The sequence below is a fragment of the Nelusetta ayraudi genome, unplaced genomic scaffold, assembly GCF_046127955.1.
Source record: "Nelusetta ayraudi isolate G7.1 ecotype Tasmania unplaced genomic scaffold, CSIRO-AGI_Nayr_v1 ptg000008l, whole genome shotgun sequence".
Lineage (NCBI taxonomy): Eukaryota > Metazoa > Chordata > Actinopteri > Tetraodontiformes > Monacanthidae > Nelusetta > Nelusetta ayraudi.
In genome coordinates this window covers 3,279,376-3,300,958 of record NW_027466058.1, presented here as the reverse complement: position 1 = coordinate 3,300,958, position 21,583 = coordinate 3,279,376, and the positions used below count along the sequence as shown (strand labels likewise).

The 21,583-nt window shown below is 44.2% G+C and overlaps 2 protein-coding genes across 3 annotated transcripts in view; one reads left to right on the top strand and one right to left on the bottom strand.

Annotated features, from left to right (window-relative positions):
- The first annotated feature begins 259 nt into the window (after positions 1-259).
- Positions 260-17,543, top strand: col9a1b (collagen, type IX, alpha 1b). Of its 2 annotated transcripts, XM_076018758.1 has the most exons (38): positions 260-436; positions 542-615; positions 1,400-1,486; positions 1,583-1,715; positions 2,372-2,768; positions 3,761-3,844; positions 4,445-4,465; positions 4,865-4,927; positions 5,017-5,052; positions 5,141-5,203; positions 6,358-6,411; positions 6,786-6,821; positions 6,914-6,937; positions 7,035-7,088; positions 7,608-7,661; positions 7,858-7,890; positions 7,987-8,043; positions 8,138-8,191; positions 9,581-9,634; positions 9,726-9,779; positions 9,883-9,936; positions 10,024-10,077; positions 10,202-10,255; positions 10,361-10,414; positions 10,558-10,611; positions 11,092-11,136; positions 11,242-11,295; positions 11,381-11,434; positions 11,535-11,588; positions 12,204-12,275; positions 12,484-12,519; positions 12,631-12,675; positions 12,794-12,826; positions 12,915-13,061; positions 14,839-14,893; positions 15,845-16,033; positions 16,140-16,217; positions 16,655-17,543. In XM_076018758.1, exons 1-38 carry the CDS (start codon positions 420-422, stop codon positions 16,849-16,851), a joined length of 2,778 nt encoding a protein of 925 aa, XP_075874873.1. In that variant the 5' UTR covers positions 260-419; the 3' UTR covers positions 16,852-17,543. The 2 variants fall into 2 exon arrangements, with proteins under 2 accessions (XP_075874873.1, XP_075874874.1); XM_076018759.1 differs by lacking the exons at positions 260-436; positions 542-615; positions 1,400-1,486; ... (2 more) ...; positions 3,761-3,844; positions 4,445-4,465 and adding an exon at positions 4,185-4,382.
- A 2,807-nt stretch (positions 17,544-20,350) lies between these two features.
- LOC142883506 (uncharacterized) overlaps positions 20,351-21,583 on the bottom strand; it is a 108,146-nt gene continuing 106,913 nt past the window's right edge. The window contains exon 50 of the mRNA XM_076018422.1: positions 20,351-21,349. Within this exon, the coding sequence (XP_075874537.1) occupies positions 21,249-21,349 (101 nt within the window). The 3' untranslated portion in view covers positions 20,351-21,248. The remainder of the gene's footprint in view (positions 21,350-21,583) is intronic.

Here is a 21,583-nt window from a genome sequence, read left to right as displayed (position 1 = left end):
ATATATATATATATATATATATATATATATATATATATATATATATATATATATGTATATATATATATATATATATATATATATATATGTACATTAGGAAGGTGGCACTATAATGAAAATTAGTAAAAATAAATAAATAAATAAATAAATAAAGTTACACAGTGAAGGTGCCTGGTTGCAGGAGAGTTCCACTGGAATGTTAAGTTGACATTGGGAAGACTGTTGACTTACTCCCTCAAATAAATGACAACGGTGGAGCCTATAAGAGACCCCACACTGTGACCTCTGCTTTCCCCACTCCTGCTGAGGAGGCATCTGTTCAGACTCTTGTTCCCTCATGGCAGCCAATTTCTAGAAGCAATTCATTTTAGGTGCTTTTTTTAAAAAAAAACTTTTTTTTTTCTGTACCAAACTATGAAATGGATCAAGTGAAAAGGTAAATCATTCACTCACCCTTCCAACAACCTCGTGAATAAATAAGGGTATCTTCCTGTTCTATTCTGCATTTGCTGCTGTATCTCCTCTTGTGGTTGCATTCCAGGCGTATCCTTCTGTATGTGCTGTGCTTCTGCTTTGTGATACCAGAATATCTTTGCACTGGACTCCATTCTCAAAGTAAGTCATCATTGACTGGTGAGGTGCAATTGGTGTGAATGTAAATTGAAAGCAAAAAAACAAACAAACAAACAAAAGATTTCTACTTCCATAAAATAACAACATTGACTGTACACTACACTGTACACTACACTGCTGTAAGATCAAATATCAGCCAATCTTGCTTTCACTAATATACATGAATCGGGCTTTGTTTGCTCCTATTGTGAGGCATTTTATGTGGCTTTTCTTCGTGCAATTAGCTTCGTCTCAGCGCACACATATTTAGCTTTATACATATTTTATGACATGCGTAATGTGTGGGTACATGTAGCTGCACGAACAACGTCGGGTTAGCGAGTTCAGCTGCATGTCTTCAGCGAAATCCCTCTGTGCAATGAAAGGGAGCACAAATTCATGCGTTGAATACATGTACAGTAGGTGCCAGTAGTGTCGCAGGTCAAACAAAATAGAAAAGGAAACCTAAAAGGAAATCATCTTTTGTTTACAAACCAGTTAATCATACTGGATCAAGAGCTTTCACTTCCTGTCCACTCCAGATGTGTAAAACCGGGGCAATCTAGAGCTCAAGTGTGAGAGAGGAAACCACAAACAGCCGGAGATAGCCTAATATTTATTCAAGGCAGTGGTGCAGCTTTCCAAACACTAAGCCTTTATCCCTTGTCCACACACACACACACACACACACACACACACACACATGCATGCACGCGCGCGCGCACACACACACACGCACACACACACACACGCACTACTTGGTTATCTCCGTTTTGTCCTCTTGCAGCTGTGAGACTGTCATCTCAAGTTGGCATTCATGTGGAGCAGCAGGCCCTGTGCCCTCAGATCAACCTTGGGGAGGATTACTTCCCAGGTGACTTTCTCCACAACTAACTAAACTTTGAATCTTTTTCGTTCGCTCGGCTGTTGCCGCGGCCGTAACAGCAGCGTCCACCTTCCCTTCCCCCAGGCTTTTATATCATGTCCCAGTTCCACATCGCAGAGCTGGCGAGAAGGGGCACCGTCAGAAGAGTGAACGGGTCCTCTCCTCAGCACGCCGCCTACCAGATAGGCCCGGCCTTCAACTTCAGGATCAACACCAAGTAAGGCGTCGCTTCTCAAGGTGGACACTGACACCTGGTGGTTAAGCAGGTGTAACACCGTTTACCCTGTCCATGGTGCTGAACGTTTAACGCTGACCTCTGCGCCGTCGCATCGTCCTCGACCACCACCAAAGATAATTCAGTCATTTTACATTAAAACAAATCAATCAATCGACATCCTTTATTTAACCGGGTCAAAAGACTCATGGTGATTAAAATCTCGTTTTCAAGAGCGACCTGGCCAAGAGGGCAGCAAAAACAAAGTTACAGCAATACATCCAACAGCAACAAAACAGCCGCAGTCACGCACTACAGTGAGGAACACAAATTACTTGCAACACCAACACAAGAAGACGCGACAGGTCAAAACAATTTTAAACCTTTTAAGAAGTAAAACAATTTAAAAACAAGTACATTGCCCAATGGAATTGGTTTCTCGATCCTTTGAAATGGACAGAAATTCCCCCAAAGGGATCAGTTCAGGTAGCCTCAGATCCTTCTGTCAGTCATTCCAGTACCAGGGAGAAGCATATCTGAAGGCTTTTTTTTTTTTTTTTAACCAAGACCTGTGTTGGCTCTAGCAAACAACATGCGGAGGACGTCGCGTCAAATGACCCAATAGTGGCCGATAACAAAAACCCGCCTTGGTGTTTCAGATCAGCGTACCCCCTGGGGCTGCCGGAGGAGTTTGCTTTTGTGGCCGTGCTGCGCATGAGTGGCAGCACGGTACAAAAAAACTGGAATATCTGGCAAATGCAGGACGTGAACGGGAATGAGCAGCTGGCAGTGAGACTCAACGGGGAGTCCAGGACCGTGGAGTTCAGCTTCACGGCGCTGGACGGCAGCAGGCAAGCCGCCGTTTTTGGCCCCCTGGATTTCCTCTTTAATGAGGTGTGGCACCGCGTCCTGCTGGACGTGGGCAGAAGCTCCGTGACCCTGGCGGTGGACTGCGTCACGGTCGGCTCCGAGCACATTTCACCACGGCAGAAAGTGAGCTTGGACGGCTTCACGTTGATTGGAAAGCCTAAGGACAACCCCATGCTGGCAGTTCCGGTACGTTTCTGCATGACCCTGAATGCAGCGTCGAGAATTGCTTGTGGAAGTCAGAGGAAGTTTTCACTTAATTTCAGAGTTTTACTATTTTCAGAGGCCACAATTGTGTCTGGATGAAAATAGATAAATAAATAGATGAATAAATAAATAGATAAATTAAACAGTACTACTACTGCTAGTTGTAGTAGTAGTAGTTAGTATTGGTTACTCCTGTTTATTTTTCCAATATTTTAGAAGCTAAGACTACCAACAACACTGGTACTACTACTACTAATAGTAACAATGATAATTGTGAAAAAGGACAAGTAATAAATATAAAACTTTTCAAAAACAATGATTATCACAATCATTGGAAAATTAAGAACAAGTGAATGACTACTATTACTACTTATGTAACATTAGCCTACACGTTTAAATTAGAATTACACACAATCAAACTGCATTTGTCCTCCTCTGCCTACTTTCTCATTAACCTTTATAGAACTAGGTAAAATGTGCCATACTTTGACATGGGAGACAAAATGCCTTTGTTTTCTCGTCCTCCTGTTTATTTGGCTCTCAGTTGTGTTGAGCAGTCTGACGCTGCCGTCTCGCAATTCAGACCTCGCCGAAAATATGTGAAATTTGTGGCAAGTTTTAGTGAATAGCGGGGAGCTGTACGATTGGCGTAGAGCGTAAATCAATCATCTTTACATTACGAACAAATGCCTTCAGTTAGGCTTCACATTTTAACATTTACAATTTAGACAGGAAAATAAACAGTTAACGCTCGGATACTTAAGCATTTGTTTTGGCTTTGCCGAGTGTGACCTGCTTTCTATATATGACGCAGCAGAAAATCACAGCTCGAGGCATTGCTTTTGATGGCATGAAAAGACTATCAGGGCATGTAATGTGTCTTTGTCACTCTAAAACAATAACCTTTTCCATTGTTGGCGAGACAAACTGTTTTTCTGTGACGATTACCTACATTTCTTTTTGCACATATCAAGTTTGAACTCCAGTCGATGCTGATTCACTGTGACGTGACGCGGGCCCGCAAACAGGCTTGTCCTGGCCTCCCAGCCAGGACTTCGGTAAGGATGGCTGAATGAATGAATGAATGAATGATAGATAGATAGATAGATAGATAGATAGATAGATAGATAGATAGATTGATGTTTCAGGCCATAAGTTACTCTTTATTATGTTTTTTTTTTAATAACGTTTAAAAAAACCCACCTATTTTTAGGTGTATAAATTATAAGCGTGCTGTAATAGAATGCAATCATTTTGGTTCACAGCAGAGGTTAAATCACCCGCTAACTCTGGCCATTGGTCCTGTGTGAGCCGTGGCCCCTCCCCACAGTGTCCACCCTTTTAAACACCTCCCCATGAGAAAGCATTGTATGAATATACATGAGCCCCTGATGGCTATGGGACCTCGGACAGACTAGATAGCTGAAGCGGAGTCTGTGGGGCTGTTTTCGTCGGGGGCTCCTCCGACCCTGCAAATCCCAGAGAACAGGACTTAAGACTTCCACCTCTCCTGCCCTCGGGGACAACATGGTGCAGGCCCCCAGACTCAGAGGGCCGCTTCTGCTCCTGCAGCTTGTCCTTATTTGCTCCGCTCAAGTAAGACTAACTGTGATTTTTTTTCGCTCCCTTTCTGTTTCTCCCCCTCTTTGTCTTTGTAGCCTGATGTGACGGAAGTGCAGGTCAGTGTTTTCTCTCCGCTGCTGATGCTAAAATTGCAAAATTGATTTTGTGTGATGCCATTAGAGAAACGCTGAGAGTTTGTTAAATTTTTAAGTGGATGCTGCAGTTAGTTTGGGAATGGTGGGTTGCAAATTCTGCTCTTTTGTAGAATAAATCCTTCATCTATGCTTCTCTGCTCCGTTGTACAAAGTCTTAAGTCATTCTGAAATCGTATCTAAGCTCAGAGCAGAAGTTTTGCAATGCATCACACAGTAGTTATTGCACCTGCGCCCACTTTAGCTGTAATTAGTTATTAGAAAGGACCTTTTTTTTTTATTTTTTAGGTTGATCATTCAGTCCATTTCATTTTGGTCTTTCAGGCTGATATATTTGCAATGATGTTATTCTGTTTTCCTTAGAATGGGGAAGGACCTGCTGGCCCCCCTGGACCTGCAGGTGTCCCGGGAATTAACGGAATAGATGTGAGTGCTCTCCCCGTCTGCAGCATAGGTCGTACAGTTTGGCTCAAGCCTTTGGCTTTGCAACAAAGTGCAAATGTCTTTTGTTTCAGGGGGAAAGAGGAGCAGATGGTGAAGTTGGTCTCCCGGTAAATATGGACTGTAACAAAGAAAAAGTCTACTGTTTTGATTGCAGTGCCTTTCCCCTCACACAATTGTTGTTTCATTCATTTGTAGGGACCTGATGGAGACGGCGGCAAACCCGGATCTTCAGGATTACCTGGAATTCCTGGAAACGACGTGAGCGCGCAACATTTTATAATTCATGTGTTTTACCTTTGCTGCACGATTCAGGTCACCATACAATTGCAGGTCTTGCAAGTGGGCGGGACCATGAGATGTGATCCTCCCACTTTATGAGTTCACCCATTAGCCCTCTGCAATGACCAATGAAACTCGAGATTAAGCAGGAAATTTTCATGAAACGTGTGAAAAAATGCCAGGAATTCATTAAACAGGAAGAAGAAATCCAGATATCCGACGTGAAAGGGTAAACCAGGGCCTAATTGAGTTAACTGACAGAGGTGGGGGGAGGCCTTAGCGAAAACATTACATCTAATTTTGCTACAGATGACAGACTAAAGAGTCTGTGCTTCACCTGAGAGGTCTAGTCTAGTCCAAAAGCTTCTACAAATGCATTATCGTGACTAACAGGTAAATGCTGCATGCTTTCCGGGACGTCACAAGTTTGTGTGACATGCTCGAAACCAAAAGTCCAGAGAACAATGCCGGCTTTGTAGGCTGGCTGCTTGTCGGTGTCCCTCGCCGAGAATCCTCAGAACGGTGCGGAATGATTTCCTCCAGTGAGCTTTTTCTGAAATGAGGCAGAGGAATGCCGCCCTCCTCTTGGCATGCAGTCCCAGACTTTTGCCCTCTGCCCCGGCGCTGACTTTTTCTGTTAGTTCGGCAAACTAAACACACTGCTGTCGATGTCAAGGCATTTTCCAAAGGAGTTCAAATGTAATGGGTCAGAGGCTGAGCTGTAGTTTTATCCTTTTTTTCATTTATATATATGTATATATATATATATATATATATATATGTATATATATATATATATATATATATATATATATATACATATATATATATATATATATATATATATATATATATATATATATATATGTGAATTATATATTCATATTCATATGTATATAATATACATGTATGTACATATATAAATATATGTATAGGTATATACCTATACTTATACATTCACTTACTTCCGTATGATCCACTTATAGAGATGCCGGTATTGTATATTAGCTATAACAGTCTGGAAAAGCAACATCATCTATATTTCAAAACAATCCAATTATGAAATGTGGACGAGCAGTGGCTTGATTTGCTGCAGTGACATGTTAGCTAAGCCTGATGTCTCCTCTCTGCAGGGTTTGACCGGCCCTATTGGAGATCCTGGTGCTGACGGTCCTCCCGGCCAGAAAGTGAGTGACTAATGAGCTTTTTGAGTTTCCCCCCCCCCGCTTCGGAGGCCGTCAGTGAAATGGTGCCAAGCTGCTGTCCAGTCCTCTGGCACTGCGGCGCATAAACCAATTCCACGTGACAAATGAGACTTAATCCTGCAAGTCTTCTGTGTAATCTCCGTGGGGAACAAAGCCTCCAACATCGGCCCTCATTAAGCTAAAACACTGCCGGGTCAAGTGTGCCCCCGTCGCAGTCATGTGATGAGCGAGCAGGAGGAATGTTAACATGTCTGCTGCTTCTTGCAACTTCCTTTTTTTTTTGTTCAACCAGCAAATATGCTGCCGGTAATTACGCGCGTTTTACGGATGATTTTTTTTTTTCAATCATATTTTAGGGGGAACCAGGAAAATCTGGTCCACGTGGAACAGCTGTGAGTAGCTCCCACTCCAACCATCAGACTGACCACTAATGCAACATACTGTATATTTGTCTCATTGTGTCTAACTCTTCATGCCCTTTTAGGGTGTCGGACCAGATGGGTCCCCAGTAAGTTCATTATTCATGCAACACAGTTATTTCCACCATTTATATCAAATAATACAAATTGGCCACTATTAACGGCAATAATTGTACCTTTGAACAGGGACCACCTGGACCTGGAGGACTTACGGGTGAACTGGGAAAAGCTGGACCACCTGTGAGTAGATATTAAATCAGGACTGTGGAGAGGTGCTAGAACAGTGCATCCTCAAAAGTTGTGGTGCAAGCAGTGCGGTGGGCGGAGCCACTCAACTCCCTCCGCCTTCCCCCCTGTGATGAGAAACAAGAAAAAAGTGGATAACCGCAAGATACACCACTGGCATTTCAAAGGGTCTTTCGCGGAAATTATCAAAACTTGGATGAGTTGGTGCTTTCTTGATTGGCCAGTCGGAGTCATCATCAACATAACATAACATAAAAAATACCTTATAAAAGCGAGCGATGCATCCAATAAGGTCTAAATAACAAGATATAATTACATAATAACTCTCCCAAGCTGGCGAACGCATTGTATTACATGAGTCCCAAGGTGTGTTAATAATGCTGTGTGCTCCTCTGTGGTGGAGAATCTAATTCAAAAGAAACAGTGATCTGCGGGGCCACGGGATCCTCGCTAACATCTTCCGCTGAATGAATCCTCCGCGTGTCACACTAATGGAGCGCTGTGTTTCCGCAGGGCCCCATGGGTGTGAGGGGCCCGCCAGGACCTCGTGGACCAACAGGGCCCAGAGTGAGTGTCAGAGAGCCGCTTGACGTCTGATTACATTTGACTTCACATTACGCAGCGGACGAAGCGTGACGCCGCCGCGTAATTCATTCGGCTTTTGTTAGTGATGTCAGCGCCGTCCTTCCCCCAGTGATTTACTAGCTGCTTCCACCCACCAACGTGGAGCAATGCATCATCCTGTGCTCTCTCTAAATTTCAGGGTGCAGCTGGGATGCTCGGCAGCTCCGACCTGGTAAAGCTTTGGTTTCCCACTGCGATTTAAACAATTCCTCATAAAACAAATACTATTTTTAGATCCTTAATTCTATTTTTTGTTGTTGTCGTTTAGTGTCCAAACTCGTGTCCACCTGGGATGCCTGGACACCCTGGCCTTCCTGGCATGAAGGTTGGTTGAAGACCTGAGCTGTTTGGCGCAACACCAAAAATCATTTTGCTGTCTGGATCAAATTGAACTGACTCCTCTCTCTCTGTGTCTCAAGGGCCACAAAGGTACCAAAGGAGAAGTGGGAGAACCTGGAAAACAAGGGCACAAGGTAAAACACGATCACGTGCTTTCGGCATAAAACCCATGTTGGTAAACTCGGGACAGGTGATCGTATCAACAAGAATAGATTCAGACGCACCCGGTGCCGCCTCGATTGCGCTCAAGATCATAAAAGTCCCTCTACATGCAGCGATATTCTGCATCAGAGAACAATTACGCGCGGCTCAAACGCGGGAAAGAAGCAATTGTCTGCGCCTTTGAGACTCGTATTATAGCGCATGTGCCGCTCCATTTCATAAGGAAGTGATGGCATGGGCCGCTGTGTAATGCCTCTGACTCCTTGTAATGCACAGAGGATGATTTATTTGAAATGATGTTCAAACGCAGCCACCCCTCTCCCAGAAATGTGTCCGTGCACTATATAAATGGAAATGAGTCCGGGCCTATCTCCTTTTATCACCCCCCATAGCGGGATATGATTTACTGTCAGTGTGGCTCCCTCATCCGCCGGAAATTTCATTCTAGCGGCCTTTTTTTTTTTGTTGCCAGTTTGCCACTCAAAAATGCACAAATATGAATGTGAACCAAAGCGAACAAAAAGCATCAGCATGATATAGTCCTGCGGCTGAGTGTATAATTCTTTTTTTTTTTTTTTTTATCCCATTAAGGAGAAATATTGATGTATTAAATGTCTTTGCTGCCCGCCGAAAAGATTGCTTGACCCGGCCACGCGCAGTATTTCAAACGAACAGAAACAATTTATAAAATCTATTGCGATAAACCGGGGGGGGGGGGGGAAACGATACACTCGTGAGGCAGAGCGGCAACCGACTGCGGCCGTCGTCGTCTCTCTTGTTTGAAAATTGTGCCCATTAGAATAATATGAGCTCGGAATTCCATATCGTCAGACAGCCGAGCCTAATGGAGAGTAAACTGGCATTCTTCATGGATCAAATAATCGTCCTCGTCCCCCTGTTTCGCGCCGCAGTCGAGCGCCATTATCGCCGATGTGTTGTTTACACGTCTTAATGGCTGAACACAAAAGGCAAAAGTGGCCTTATTAGGAGCAGGAAGTGTGCGCTTCCCCCAGACCCGCGCCATTATCCATCTTAATGAGCGTGCCGCTCCGACTCCGCCAGACTCAGCGTATCATTATTATTATTATTATTTGGAATTTGCAGAGCAGGCGATCAATGATTTAGAGTTAAATCGTCTGCTTTTGCCCCCGTGAAATTCATTAGAAGGGGGGTATTTTTAAAACCAATGAAAGGCGGCTGCTCTGTTTCCTCATTAAGGGAGGGGGACCCAGCAGCCCCTGATAGCATGGCTGGCCTCTGTTTGTCCTCTTAGAATGATGTTAAATCTCACTGTTATGCTAATTTTGTCTTGTGCCTTTTTTTTTATTATTTCTTTCATTTTCCTTTTCCTTTTCATTCAGGGTGAGGAGGGAGAACAGGGAAGCCCCGGGGAGGTCGGAACCCAAGGGCCAACGGTCAGATACTGTATACATTAAGATGACACTACTTCATGTTTGGGCCTCTATCAGGGACTCTGACACCTGTTGCATCTGTTTGACATTCCAGGGTCCTCAGGGACTTCGTGGGGCAATGGGAATGATCGGCTCCAAGGGAGAGATGGTAATCATTTGGTCACTGTACCCATCATATTAACCGGACTATACATAGTTGTTGTCCAAAAACACTTCCCTAACAGATGATGCCAATATTGTTTTTTTGACAGGGCGTTCGCGGTCTTGATGGAGATCCGGGTCCCCAGGGTGTGGCGGGGGCAACAGTGAGTTTATCCCGCAAGTAATGGACGCTGTCATTCTCTGCCGCCGACGTTGTATTTATGAGCTCACGAGTGGACGCGTTATTTCAGGGGGATCAAGGTCAGCGAGGAGTGATGGGCGAGCCTGGGCCTGCAGGTGGAAAGGTCAGATGGATGTATTAACCTGATTTAAGGGTGTAAAAAAAACACGTGTTCACCGGGACTTGGGTGCACACACTCAACAAACTGACCCCCCCCAAACTGTTTTTTTTTTTTTTTTTTTGCTCAGGGTTCCCAAGGGCCGAGAGGAATCACAGGTGTTCCGGGTCCAAAGGGAGAGGCTGTGAGTGATCACTAATTACTAATTAAGGCTGAGGTCCATCCTGAGGCCCCAGAATAACAGCCAATAACGCCTCCTCCCCTCTGCTGTGTGGATGTGTTGCTCCAGGGCTTACCAGGCGTGGATGGCCGTGAGGGTATCCCTGGCATGCCAGGAACAAAGGTAGAGCGCCGGTGTCTCCACTCCAATTGATACAGCGATCATGTATTAATGATCCGCTTGATGCCGGCCGAGACCTCGAGGCTGTGTTGCTGTTTGGATTTGTGCAAGCTGCAGTTTTTTTTCACTGTGGGGTTCGCCCGCAGGGAGGCATCGGGAAGGCGGGCGCTCCCGGGGAGATTGGACCTCAAGGCTTTCCTGTGAGTATGACCTTTGACCCTGAGCTGTCAGTGCTCACTGTGATTGGATGCACCTGAGTAAACTCGCCGAGGATCAGTGTGGAAGCCCCGTAGCTCATGGTAGAGGCAGCACAGCACCGTCACACTAGCGCGTTAAGAGTTAGAAATAAATGCAAGTGCGACATAATAGTGGAGCATTATTAGCAATATTGGCGATTAGAGTTATTTATGTGTATATATATATATCAATTATATACATTAATAATATCAATGATAAAATTGTTTATTTCATTCTGCTAAAATATGCTAATACACAAAAATAATGTCAACAATGGCCAAAGAAAGAGCATTTAGCACCTGAGTTTTGATTTACACTCACTCCAGCTTTTTGACTGTATGTTATGTTCTTTCATGAGGATTAAAATCCCACAATAGATGTATTTCTGTCACTTAGAAAAAAATGGTTCTCCCTGTTATTGTTGTTGTTGGTATTTTTTTTAGGGTTTGCCTGGTTCGCCTGGACCAAAAGGATCAGGTGGCTTCAAGGTGGGTTTGTTATCAAATATTATCAGCTGTTTCTTGTGTGCAAGACCCCCCCTCCCTCTTAAAACTGTTCAAATGAGGAAAAGTACTTTTGTTGTTTTGGCACAGGGTGACGCTGGTGAACTTGGCCTTCCTGGAACCATCGGCTCATCTGGCAAAACAGTAATTCTGCTCAAATATATTTTCAAAATGCCACTTTAGCTGCTCATTCCTGTTGTGTCATCATGCTTTTGCTTGCACTTTAAAGGGTGAACGTGGAGAACAGGGAGAGGTGGGACCAGCAGGGCCCGTCGGTGAACTTGTGAGTTCTTTAACTGTCTTTAATGTTTTCATTGTTTTATGATTGTCATTCTGAATTATTTATATATACATATATTTTTTTAAATACCCTTTCTCCACAGGGTGATATTGGAGCACAAGGCCCCCGAGGTCCAGCCGGCAAACTGGGCGCCAGGGTAAGAGGGAGAAAAAAACAACACAAGTTGTAGAATAAGTCTGATGTATAATAGATTTTCACTTACAGTTTTGAATCATCCTGCTTAAATGTTTTATTTAAAAATTAACGCATTCTAAAAACTTAAGCTGCTAGCTTAATGACATGATTCAGCAATAAATATCAAAAACATCACAAAAGCCTAAAACATAGGGCGCAACACATTACAGAGCTTTTTGCATTTTTAATACTTTGAATAAAGGAGGCTGCAGTTGAGTGCAGGGCCCTCCGGGCTGTTATTTCGCTGGAGTATCTCTGAGAATGGACCGAGGCCGGATCTCACATGAGGTCTATTTTCACAGTAAGGGGAGACCTGTAAGCAGTGGGCTGAATGAGCTCTCTGTTCTCCCTGCATTCCTCAGACAGTCAGACGGTGATCAAAGGTGGAATGGCACACAGAAATGCCCGAGAGAATGAGCTCCGGTGTCTCGTTGTGCTAAAAGTTCATTATGAACGCCTGCTGGGCCGTGCATACACAACACATCTGTCATCTGACTACAGCTAATAAGTAGATAACATTTTAGTGCTCCTTTAAAATTAAAGAAATAAAACTTTTGTTTTGTTCTTTTTTTTGTAGGGGCCTAAAGGTGACCCTGGTCTTCCTGGTCTCCCAGGCCCCCCAGGTGTGCCCGGAGAAAAGGGAGAAAGGGTAAGAAACACACATGCACACACCTGACACCCTGTCAGCTTAAAAGCCGTTGTCCTTAGCATGGAGAGGGGAGATCAATGCAGCGGTAATCAGCTTCTTAGCTCCCCCTGGTGTAGACTAGAGGAATATTCTGATTTGCAGACCTTTTGAAGCTCCTGCATTTGATTCTTTGTTGTTGGACTTAAAACCTTTACAACTATTATTACAGGGAGACCGTGGAGAGGCAGGACCAAAAGGAGAACAGGTTTGAAATCCTGTTTCTAAACATATATATTGTGTTATAATGTTTCATTAAAAAACAAAGCAGGTCCAGACAGGTGAATGATCTCAATGCTGTGACCTACTAATTCCTTAGGGAACACAAGGTGATGAGGGAAACGCAGGAGACAAAGGCGAACTTGTGAGTTCCAACACCAGCAATAATTTGACCATTGTGTGTTTATAATTATATGTCACCAGCACTAAAATAAACCTCTGTGTATACGTCTGACCTTTTGTCTTTGAACGCTGCCTCATAGGGAGAAGCAGGAGAGTCCGGAGCTAAAGGAGAGGTGAGTTCTTACCAGCGTTTCTCTGTACCGATAAAATCACTGCCGCCTTGTCTCGACTCTTTGGTCTCACACATCATTTTCTGTCAAGACTGGCAACCCCGGCGAGGCTGGTAGCAGAGGTCCGGAGGGCAGCAGAGGTCAGCCCGGAATTGAGGGACCTTCCGGCACACCTGGACCTCGAGGCATGCAGGGCGACAGAGGTCTACCTGGTGTCAGAGGGTCACAGGGTCCCGCGGTAGGTGGAAGTGAAGAGAAATAAAAGTTTCATTCGGTCAGACACATTATTTGAGAAGAGCGAGACGTGCCAAATATCAAGCAGAGAAGCAGAAACTGTTGGAGCTAAACAATATTTCTGTATATCTTATGGCTATTTGGGGCATTTTGCATTTGTGTAGACAATCTGATCTGGAGGTTCTGCATTGTTTCAACCGGGCTTCTTAAAGAAAGCTTAAGACCAGGTGTCAGGTGGTGAAATTACACCTTTTCTTAGTTCTGAGCTCCATAAGAAAGTGAAACTGCACTTAAAAGGATCAAACAAATGAAAATGAGAAAAACAATAGAACATGTCAATCTAAAACAACACATACCTCTGATTGTAGTGTTCAAGATTTTTCTTTAAATGTCTGAAGTCACCATTCGACGTCTTACTCAGGCTCAGTCGTGCAAATTCCAGTGCCTCAGCCACAGTCAACTTCACAACAAAACTCATTTTTAAACAACAGGTGCATGTGACACCTTACATGTTGAGTTTGGCTGACGAAGGGGGCTGGAAGTGTCACACATGTCCTTCCTGTTTGAATGCAAACAGCTTCCAGTGCCCCACCGGTCAGATATCAGCCATGGGGAAGGTGGGCGGGGCGGTGGATGGGAGAACAGGAAGTGACCAATCTAATCAGGGCGGAGGAAGGAGCACTGGCACAGACAGGCAGCCGTAACTTGCGTGTGATTGGTTTACATGATTACGTTAAGGTGCAATATTCTACTTGTTTTCACGACTTCATTTTTCATCCCGGACTCCAGTGGCACTGCCTTGTATGATTCAGCATTGAAAATAACACAAAACACTCTATGGGTCTCCATAAATACATATTCAGTCCACTGTTTGTAGACCTGAGAGACAAACCAACACACTTTGTGACATCACAAAGGGCTGATTTCCAGCACTGTGTGTTTTTGCACTTTGGAAAATGGGTCAAGCAGCATAAATAAATGATGGATTTTTTTATTTTTGGGCAGTTCGCAGACAGAAACATATTGTTTGATAACACTGCTGAAGTGAATTATTCATAACATGGGACCTTTAAGTCACCAAGGACTTCTGTTCTGCCGTTGTTGGCAAACTTTATATTAGGTAAAACTATGGAAAAACCATCTAACATCAGTACCCACCTGTCAGGAGAAACATGAAATCTTACTCATGTAAATTTTTGGAATAATCTCAGTCTCACATTATGTTTCACCAGGGACCCATGTTATTTTCAATGTATTTTTTTAAACAACAACCCAAACTTCCTGTTTGAAGAGAATAAAGAGATACTAATTATGAAGCCTGCAATACTCCTTAGTGAGAGACTCTAAGTAAATCTTTGCAGACTGAACACTCACTGCAGTGTTATTTAGGTGAGGTCTCCTTACTTGAACTTAAGAGAAAAAAAACAACACAAAACAAAGAACAAGGAAAAATAGAATAGCAATCCTTCATAATGGGCAGTGGCAGTGAATACATTAATTAATAATAATTAAGTTCCCTTGCAGCCGCCATACGTATATTGGCATTCTGACTTTTGAAGTCGTCTATGGCTCAAAAATATCAATTTTTAAATCGGTGAAAGAAAAGCGAGTCCCTCTTTCAGCTTCTCAAAGGTACAGCGCTACAGTCTCCCTCTCTAAATGCCCCCCCAAATTGGAATTGCGTTCACCCAAAGAGAAGAAAGTGCACCTTCAAGTCACCAAAAATGCCCTGGCATTCACGTTTTTCTGCGACGTTTTTCTGTGTTTTTCCCTTCTTCCAGGGTAAAGAGCCAAGCGATCAACACATCAAACAAGTTTGCATGCGAGTCATGCAAGGTGAGACCTGATGGGCTTTCGACCCCATTTATCATTTCCTCTGTGCCTCATTTCATGGCTTTAATCTTTCCCAGAATGCCTCATTACGCAGCCACGTGCAGCGTCGCCCCGGCGTTGTCTCACTGATCTCGCCGCTTGCGGAATACTCTCAAGTGCGAAGAAGAGAAAGGGAAGAGGGCCCCATAGCCGAACATGAAATAAAGCTTCAGTCTTTGTTTATGTGATGGATGAGAGATTCTTTCTCCGAGCGTTAGAAATGTCTCACTGAAGTCGCAACCTCTGTTCTCTTCATTCCGTTGCTCTTATGTCTTCGCAACTCATCTCCTACACTCATGACTTTTTTATGCCCGACGTGCTGAAAAATTAATTTCACCTCCAGCAGACCTGCGCTGCGCCGCTCCCAGTGAGGAGTCTGGGAAAGGAAATCTTAAGGAAAAAAAAAGGGGGGGAGAAAGGAACAGTCGAGCTGCGGCTGCATGAATTTTCATCAGGAGGCAGAAACTGGACATTTTTCATGTGCAAAACATGCAACGGAGAGCTGCAGGAGGTTAATATTAGGCCTTTTACACCATAGACACAACCTTTCTGCGGCTGATTGCGCGAAATGAAGGGGCGTTATCTTGTTTCTGCCCGATTTGCAGAGCTTCTATGGAAAACGGGCTGGAAAACAAAAGAAGCTGGGGGGATTTCATGACCACAGTTTCACCCTGTTCTGCCTCGAGCACGAGAGCTCGTGGACTATTTCCTCATCCATAATTGCTCTGGGCTTTCACAAATAAGCCTTCTTTATGTTATGGCGAGGCTCATTAAGAAGTGTTTTGTCTTTTCAGCCCCCTTGATAATTGCTGGCTACAGCTGTTTGGAAACTGTCGGCGCCTTGGTGCCACATTCTTTTTCTTTCCCTCCAGTTTGAGTTGTGTGATCATTGTTCTTCTGCTGGGACCCCAACAGAGCAGCTGGCCCAGTTGGCAGCCAGCCTAAGGAGGCCAGAGTCTGGTGTGGCTGGCTTACCTGGAAGACCCGGACCCCCAGGATCCCCCGGGATGCCTGGAGATAACGGCTTCCCCGGCCACGCAGGAGCAAGAGGCCTTCCAGGTCTTAAAGGGCCACCAGGATCTTTGGGAAAGAAAGGGCAGAAAGGTAACGGAGGCAGGCGGTGGCAGGTGTCTCCGCTCAGGGGGCCGAGGGAGATATTTTTATAATGACGTGAGAGACCAAAAGTTCATTGCGCATTATCGCACCGCAGGTGAACTGGGAGACAGAGGCTCCAGAGGGCCCACATCACGGGGGCCGAAAGGTCAACACGGACCGCCTGGACTTCCTGGTGAGTGGTTTGGGTTTGACCATTTCTAAGGTTATTATCCAGTTGGTCTGCATGATTCCAGCAATGTGACTCAGAGTTCAAATAATGGCTACAAATGTGGAGTTTACCTCTGAAATGCAGCATCGCAATGCTTGCCGCCTCACAGCAAGAAGGTTGTGGGTTTGATTCCGGGGCTGGGACCTTTCTGTGTGGAGTTTGCATGTTCTCCCTATGTCTGCGTGGGTTCTTTGGGTTCTCCAGCTTCTTCCCACATTCCAAAAAAATATGCATACGAGGGGTTGGGAACTCCATATTGTCCATAAGTGTTTGAGTGTGAATGGTTGTTTATCTTTCTATGCGGCCCTGCTATGAACTGGCGACTAGTCCAGAGTGCAACCTTGTCTTGAAAATGGATGGATGAATGGATGTAGTATCCTAAAATGAGTTTGTGACCACAGGTGAGCCAGGAAGACCCGGCTACGGTCAAGACGGTCGTGACGGCCAGAGGGGACCTCCTGGTCTTCCCGGACAGCCCGGAGTACCAGGGCCCCCTGGAGCAGCCGGTCCTAATGGTTACTGCGACCCGTCAGCTTGCAACCTACAGGCAGGGGCCGCCCAACAGTCTCTGGACGTAAAGGGACCTGCAGGGAACTGAGAGCCACTCGGGCGGAGACGGAAAGACTGTTGAATTAGCTCCTCCAAGCACACAACCTCTTCTTTTTTCCTTTCACGGCGTCTCACAAGGAGGCGCGGCCGCTGCGGTGCCTTCGATCCATTAAACCCCCGAGTCCTGCGAGTGTGTTCCTGCATCCGCCACAACTCCACCAGGACAGGCTCTTCAATATTTTAAAGAAACAAATGTTTCTCTACCTGGGAGATGTTTTGATGCATTTTTGGTTAAGGTGCACTCACATTTTTGGTGTCAAAGGAAAACAAATCCACTCTCGTCATTCTTCTCTCTGTATTTTCCCTTCGCTTCATTTAAGTGTTTCAATCAAAGCGCTTCAGACTCACTTCGATGAAGTCATAGACCTGAACCCTCCCACTTTTCATGTGCTACTTTACCAAAGATAAAACTCTTGAACAACACCCAACCCCAATGACATGTCTAAAATTTTGCATTAAAATAAAAGTGAGAGTGATGGTGTCAAGTCAAACTGACTTCTGTTTAAGTTGTAAATCTGTACAAAATGTATGAATTGTGGTGCTATTATATGTCCTACAAAAAGTGGCAACTGTGAGATTAAGTCTCATTGTATTGAATGACAACAGAAGGCAGACGTGCATATTGAAATATATTCTGGGTGTGTGAGATTCTCAGTTCAAAAAAATAAAGAAAAGACCCAGTGATGTGTATAATTTATGACTAATAATGATCAAAATGATGAATTATCAATTTTTTTTGTTATTTTATGTATATTGACCAATGGGGAAATAAGGACATGTCTCAATTAATACAAAGCTGCAAATAAAACTAACTTAAAATAGACTCTTGCTCATAAAATGCTGGAATAAAATATTTTTGACCTGTCTCTTTTAGCGCCAAACAAATGTAATTCATGAACTAATTTAACCTGGGTAATGAGGACACCTCACGTAATCATAGCACCTGGTCAGGAGTGATTCCAGATGGATTTAACAAGGAACAAACAGACAACTGTGTCTGGAAACAAAAGTTTATGGGCAACGGTGTATCTTAGCACACGGCACTTTCTGCTGTGTTCAGGTGCACTGGTGAAGATACAATTATTTGTTTCTCAAACAGGTTTTTCTGATTGAATTTTTTCAATTAAAAAAATTAATTAAAATTATTATTTTTTATTTTTTGTTGGTCAAATCAAGTCCCCCCCGCCGAAAAAAAACTCATAATGCTCACCTCAACAGAACCGGAAGACATGATTTGGGCTTGTGTAAACCATCAACTCCAACACCCAAAGAAGAACACAGGCAAGGCAAAGGTAAAGCACTGAGCAGCATTTATTGCACACATGTAAGGCAGATGTCATAGATCAGTATAAAACAAAATATGTCGCGAAAAGAAAGCTTAAAAATACAACCTCAGATACCTGGTGACCGCACAGAGCCACCGTGACGACTGCAGTACATCTGATTTTACATTCACATGAGGTTTAATTTCTGTTTTTCTTTTCCCCATCGGTGAAAAGGCATCATCTTTTTTCCCTTTCGCGTTTGGTTTTGCAAAGTAGCTCATCATGTGCGACGTGTAATAAACCAAGGCTGAGGTAGATACTCGAGGAAAGAAAAGGCGCTCACGAAACACAAACTGGAGTCACGCAGCCGCCGGAGGAGCAGAGAGGAGCTACAGCGAGAGCAGCAGGCAAACATTTTTAATCCGCGGGACCATGCTGGGAGGCTGATCCGAACCCCACCTCCCCTCATTACGGGCTTATTTACAAGATTACATTACATGTGGCGGCAGTATCAACTCGCACGGCTGTGAAAAAGTAATGAAATATGGTAATGGAGGAAACTGCTGTGAGAGTCTGAAAGGATGCTCCTATCAGAAACCTCCATTCCGTTAAGCCGTCTTTCATCTTTACAATTCCCATTTAGAATAAATGGAGTCCGCCATGCAACATGCCTGGAGGTAGGAAAACAAAACAAAAATCCTCTTGTGAGGTGTTATTTCCTGTCGTTTTGTCTCATCTTAGGTTTCAATATTGAGGCTAAACAAAACATAAAGCACAAAGGTGCTTTCATTAGCAACCCCCAACGACTGTATCTTTAAATTAGTCTGCATTTAGTCAAAGATGCACAAAGTGTCTCCGAGGAGAAACCATAAAGTCCAATATGAAAATGATCCGGATTAAAAGGCAGAGAAAGAGGGAGAGGATTTTACCCTCAAACTGTTTCTCGCAATAAAATCATTGGGGGAGGAAGAAACGAAACGTCCACCAGGGGGCTCTTTCAACTCACAAATGAAACTGAGCTGCACAGAGTTTTGATTCAGAACCCATCTAAAATTAGACTCCCTCCTCACACAACTAAAAAAAAAAAAAAAAAAAAAAAAAATCTTTTGCTAAGATAAAAGCCAATCCTGCATGCTGAGAGAAAGAGAAAAAAAATACATTTTCCAAAAAAGATATGCAGCTTCTAAGTCAGATGTGAGCTCTAATTCATGAGTTTAATAGCAGCGTGGCGATGTGAGCCGCAGACGGCGAGGAGCAAACGCGTCGTGGAGGTTAAAAAGCTGCGAGAGTCAGTGACGCATCGTCTCAGACAAGACGCCCACAGGACTTTTCAGACGTGAGCCGGAGCAGGACGGCCCGAAGTGAGAAGGGGTCAGAACGCTCATTAAGCAGCTAGCAATCTAAGTGGAAGCTTAAGGGACGTCACACACACAAAGCCTCATCGTCGTCAACGCATCACTTCTCAATCCATCGATACTGTGTTTGGGAAACTTTCCTCAAACAAGGGCGTTCACACAGAGTCCGAAAGCCTCCCAACTCGAGCCTTGAGATATCAGACGCCGGGTTTATGAAAACGTCGACTCGAAACCCTCTGAAATCAGCGCAACATGTTAATGTGACTCGGAAATCTTGAAATAAATAAATAATCAGTCCAGTCATAAGGCACCACACAAACCCAACCACACACACACACACACAGACACCACATGAAAGTTCAAGTACATTCGTGAGTAAATGTCAAAAGGGAAACAAAAATAAAGCGGCGTCCGATTTCCTTTGTGTGTGTGTTTTTTTTTCTTCCTGTAAATCAAAAATGTACAAACAAAACCAGAGGAATCATCATCATACACGCAACAAAGTGTAAACAACAGTAAAGCTCGTCGACTGTGACGCAGGCAGGCGCCATCATTCTCTGTAAGTAGGATTCATAAAAATAGAGGTCAACCTTAAAGCGCAAACGGCAATGACCACCAGATGATGTAATAACTGTCAGGTCCCTCAAGAAGCAAACAAGACCAGAAAAAAACAAACAAAAAAAAGATCACACATTATTTACAAACGTGAGGTCACGGTCACTGATCACGAACTGTTTCACCTGGAAGGTTCTGCTCGTTATGATCAGGCGGGTCGTCTGTATTGCGAATGAAACGGACGCAGATGCTCACAGACGGACGGCCGGTGTCGCTGCATAACCCCCCCCCCCCCCCCCCGCCACCACCACCACCACAACGGGAAGACGTCTTTGTCGATAATCAGACTGCGGATTCCTTCGCAAAAGCACAAATAACCAATCAAAATGCAAATAGGTCATGTGTGGATCATAAAACTGAACTGCAGTCGAAAAAACAACAACGCCAACAACAACAACAACAACAACAAAAGCAGTCCGGTAACAGTAAATATCCGTGCTACATGTACCGCGCTGATAATTAGCACTTGTACAGCCGTTTTAATTACATTCTTTCAACACTTTAAAAAATAAACAATTTCCCTATCAGACGCATCGGCTACACTTTGGTTGCATAAGGGCCTTCAAAATATCAGCAATCTGTTCCAACACCTACGCACCAAGTATTTTCATTCAGCTTATCTGCCGTCTCGCACACACATTTGCGCGCGCGTGAGATGAAGGCTTCTGCCAGCAAATGGGCTTATCGGAACAGGAACAGAGGAGTGACTCGGCATGCCCATTAAAGAGGCAAACAAATAATTAAGATCATGTTATCAGACCGGACTGAGCCTAAAAAACAAAGTCATTTCATGGTCTTGAAAGACGTAATGAGAGCTGACAGGGAATGCATTACATCACAGTAGGGGATGTTTTTTTAAAAAAAAGAAAAGAGAGAAGCCGACAAACAGGACTGCGGGAAAATAGAGAAGCTTTTTTTTTTTTTTTTTTTCCCTTTTCGAGGCGAAAAACAAACCTGACAACAAAACCCAACAGAGAGGGAAGGGGGTCAAAAGAAAAAAAAATCTTGTCTTCAAATGTTATCAGAAAGCGAGCAGACAAGGTCGATGAGTCAGACGCAGCCGGGCCCCCTTTTCCCCTTCCTGTGGCCGCAGCAGTGAGATCAGAGCCGGATGTCCCGTCCTCCGACCGGCATTAACCGCTCTGCTGCGCTCAGAAGGAGGGAAGGAGACAGTCACTGGGGTCACACGTCCCAGGAGGTCCACGGGGTCCCGGAGAGCCGGGAGGGCCGTGTGAAGGGATCCCAGGAGGGCCTTGACAGAGAATTGGACATTATTAATTCCTATGCCGGTGCTGCACTTTATCATTGTTAAGTGGCGCCCTCTATTAGCGATAAGAGTCGAGCCCATGTCAGCTGACATAACGCAGACGGACTAATCTAAGTTTGAAACGAAGTGCTGGCAGGGCTGGTGTCATTTTGATTTCTCATGAAAGCACATTAAGCAAATTCTTGGATGGCAGTGCATGAATTGATCTCTGCATGTTCT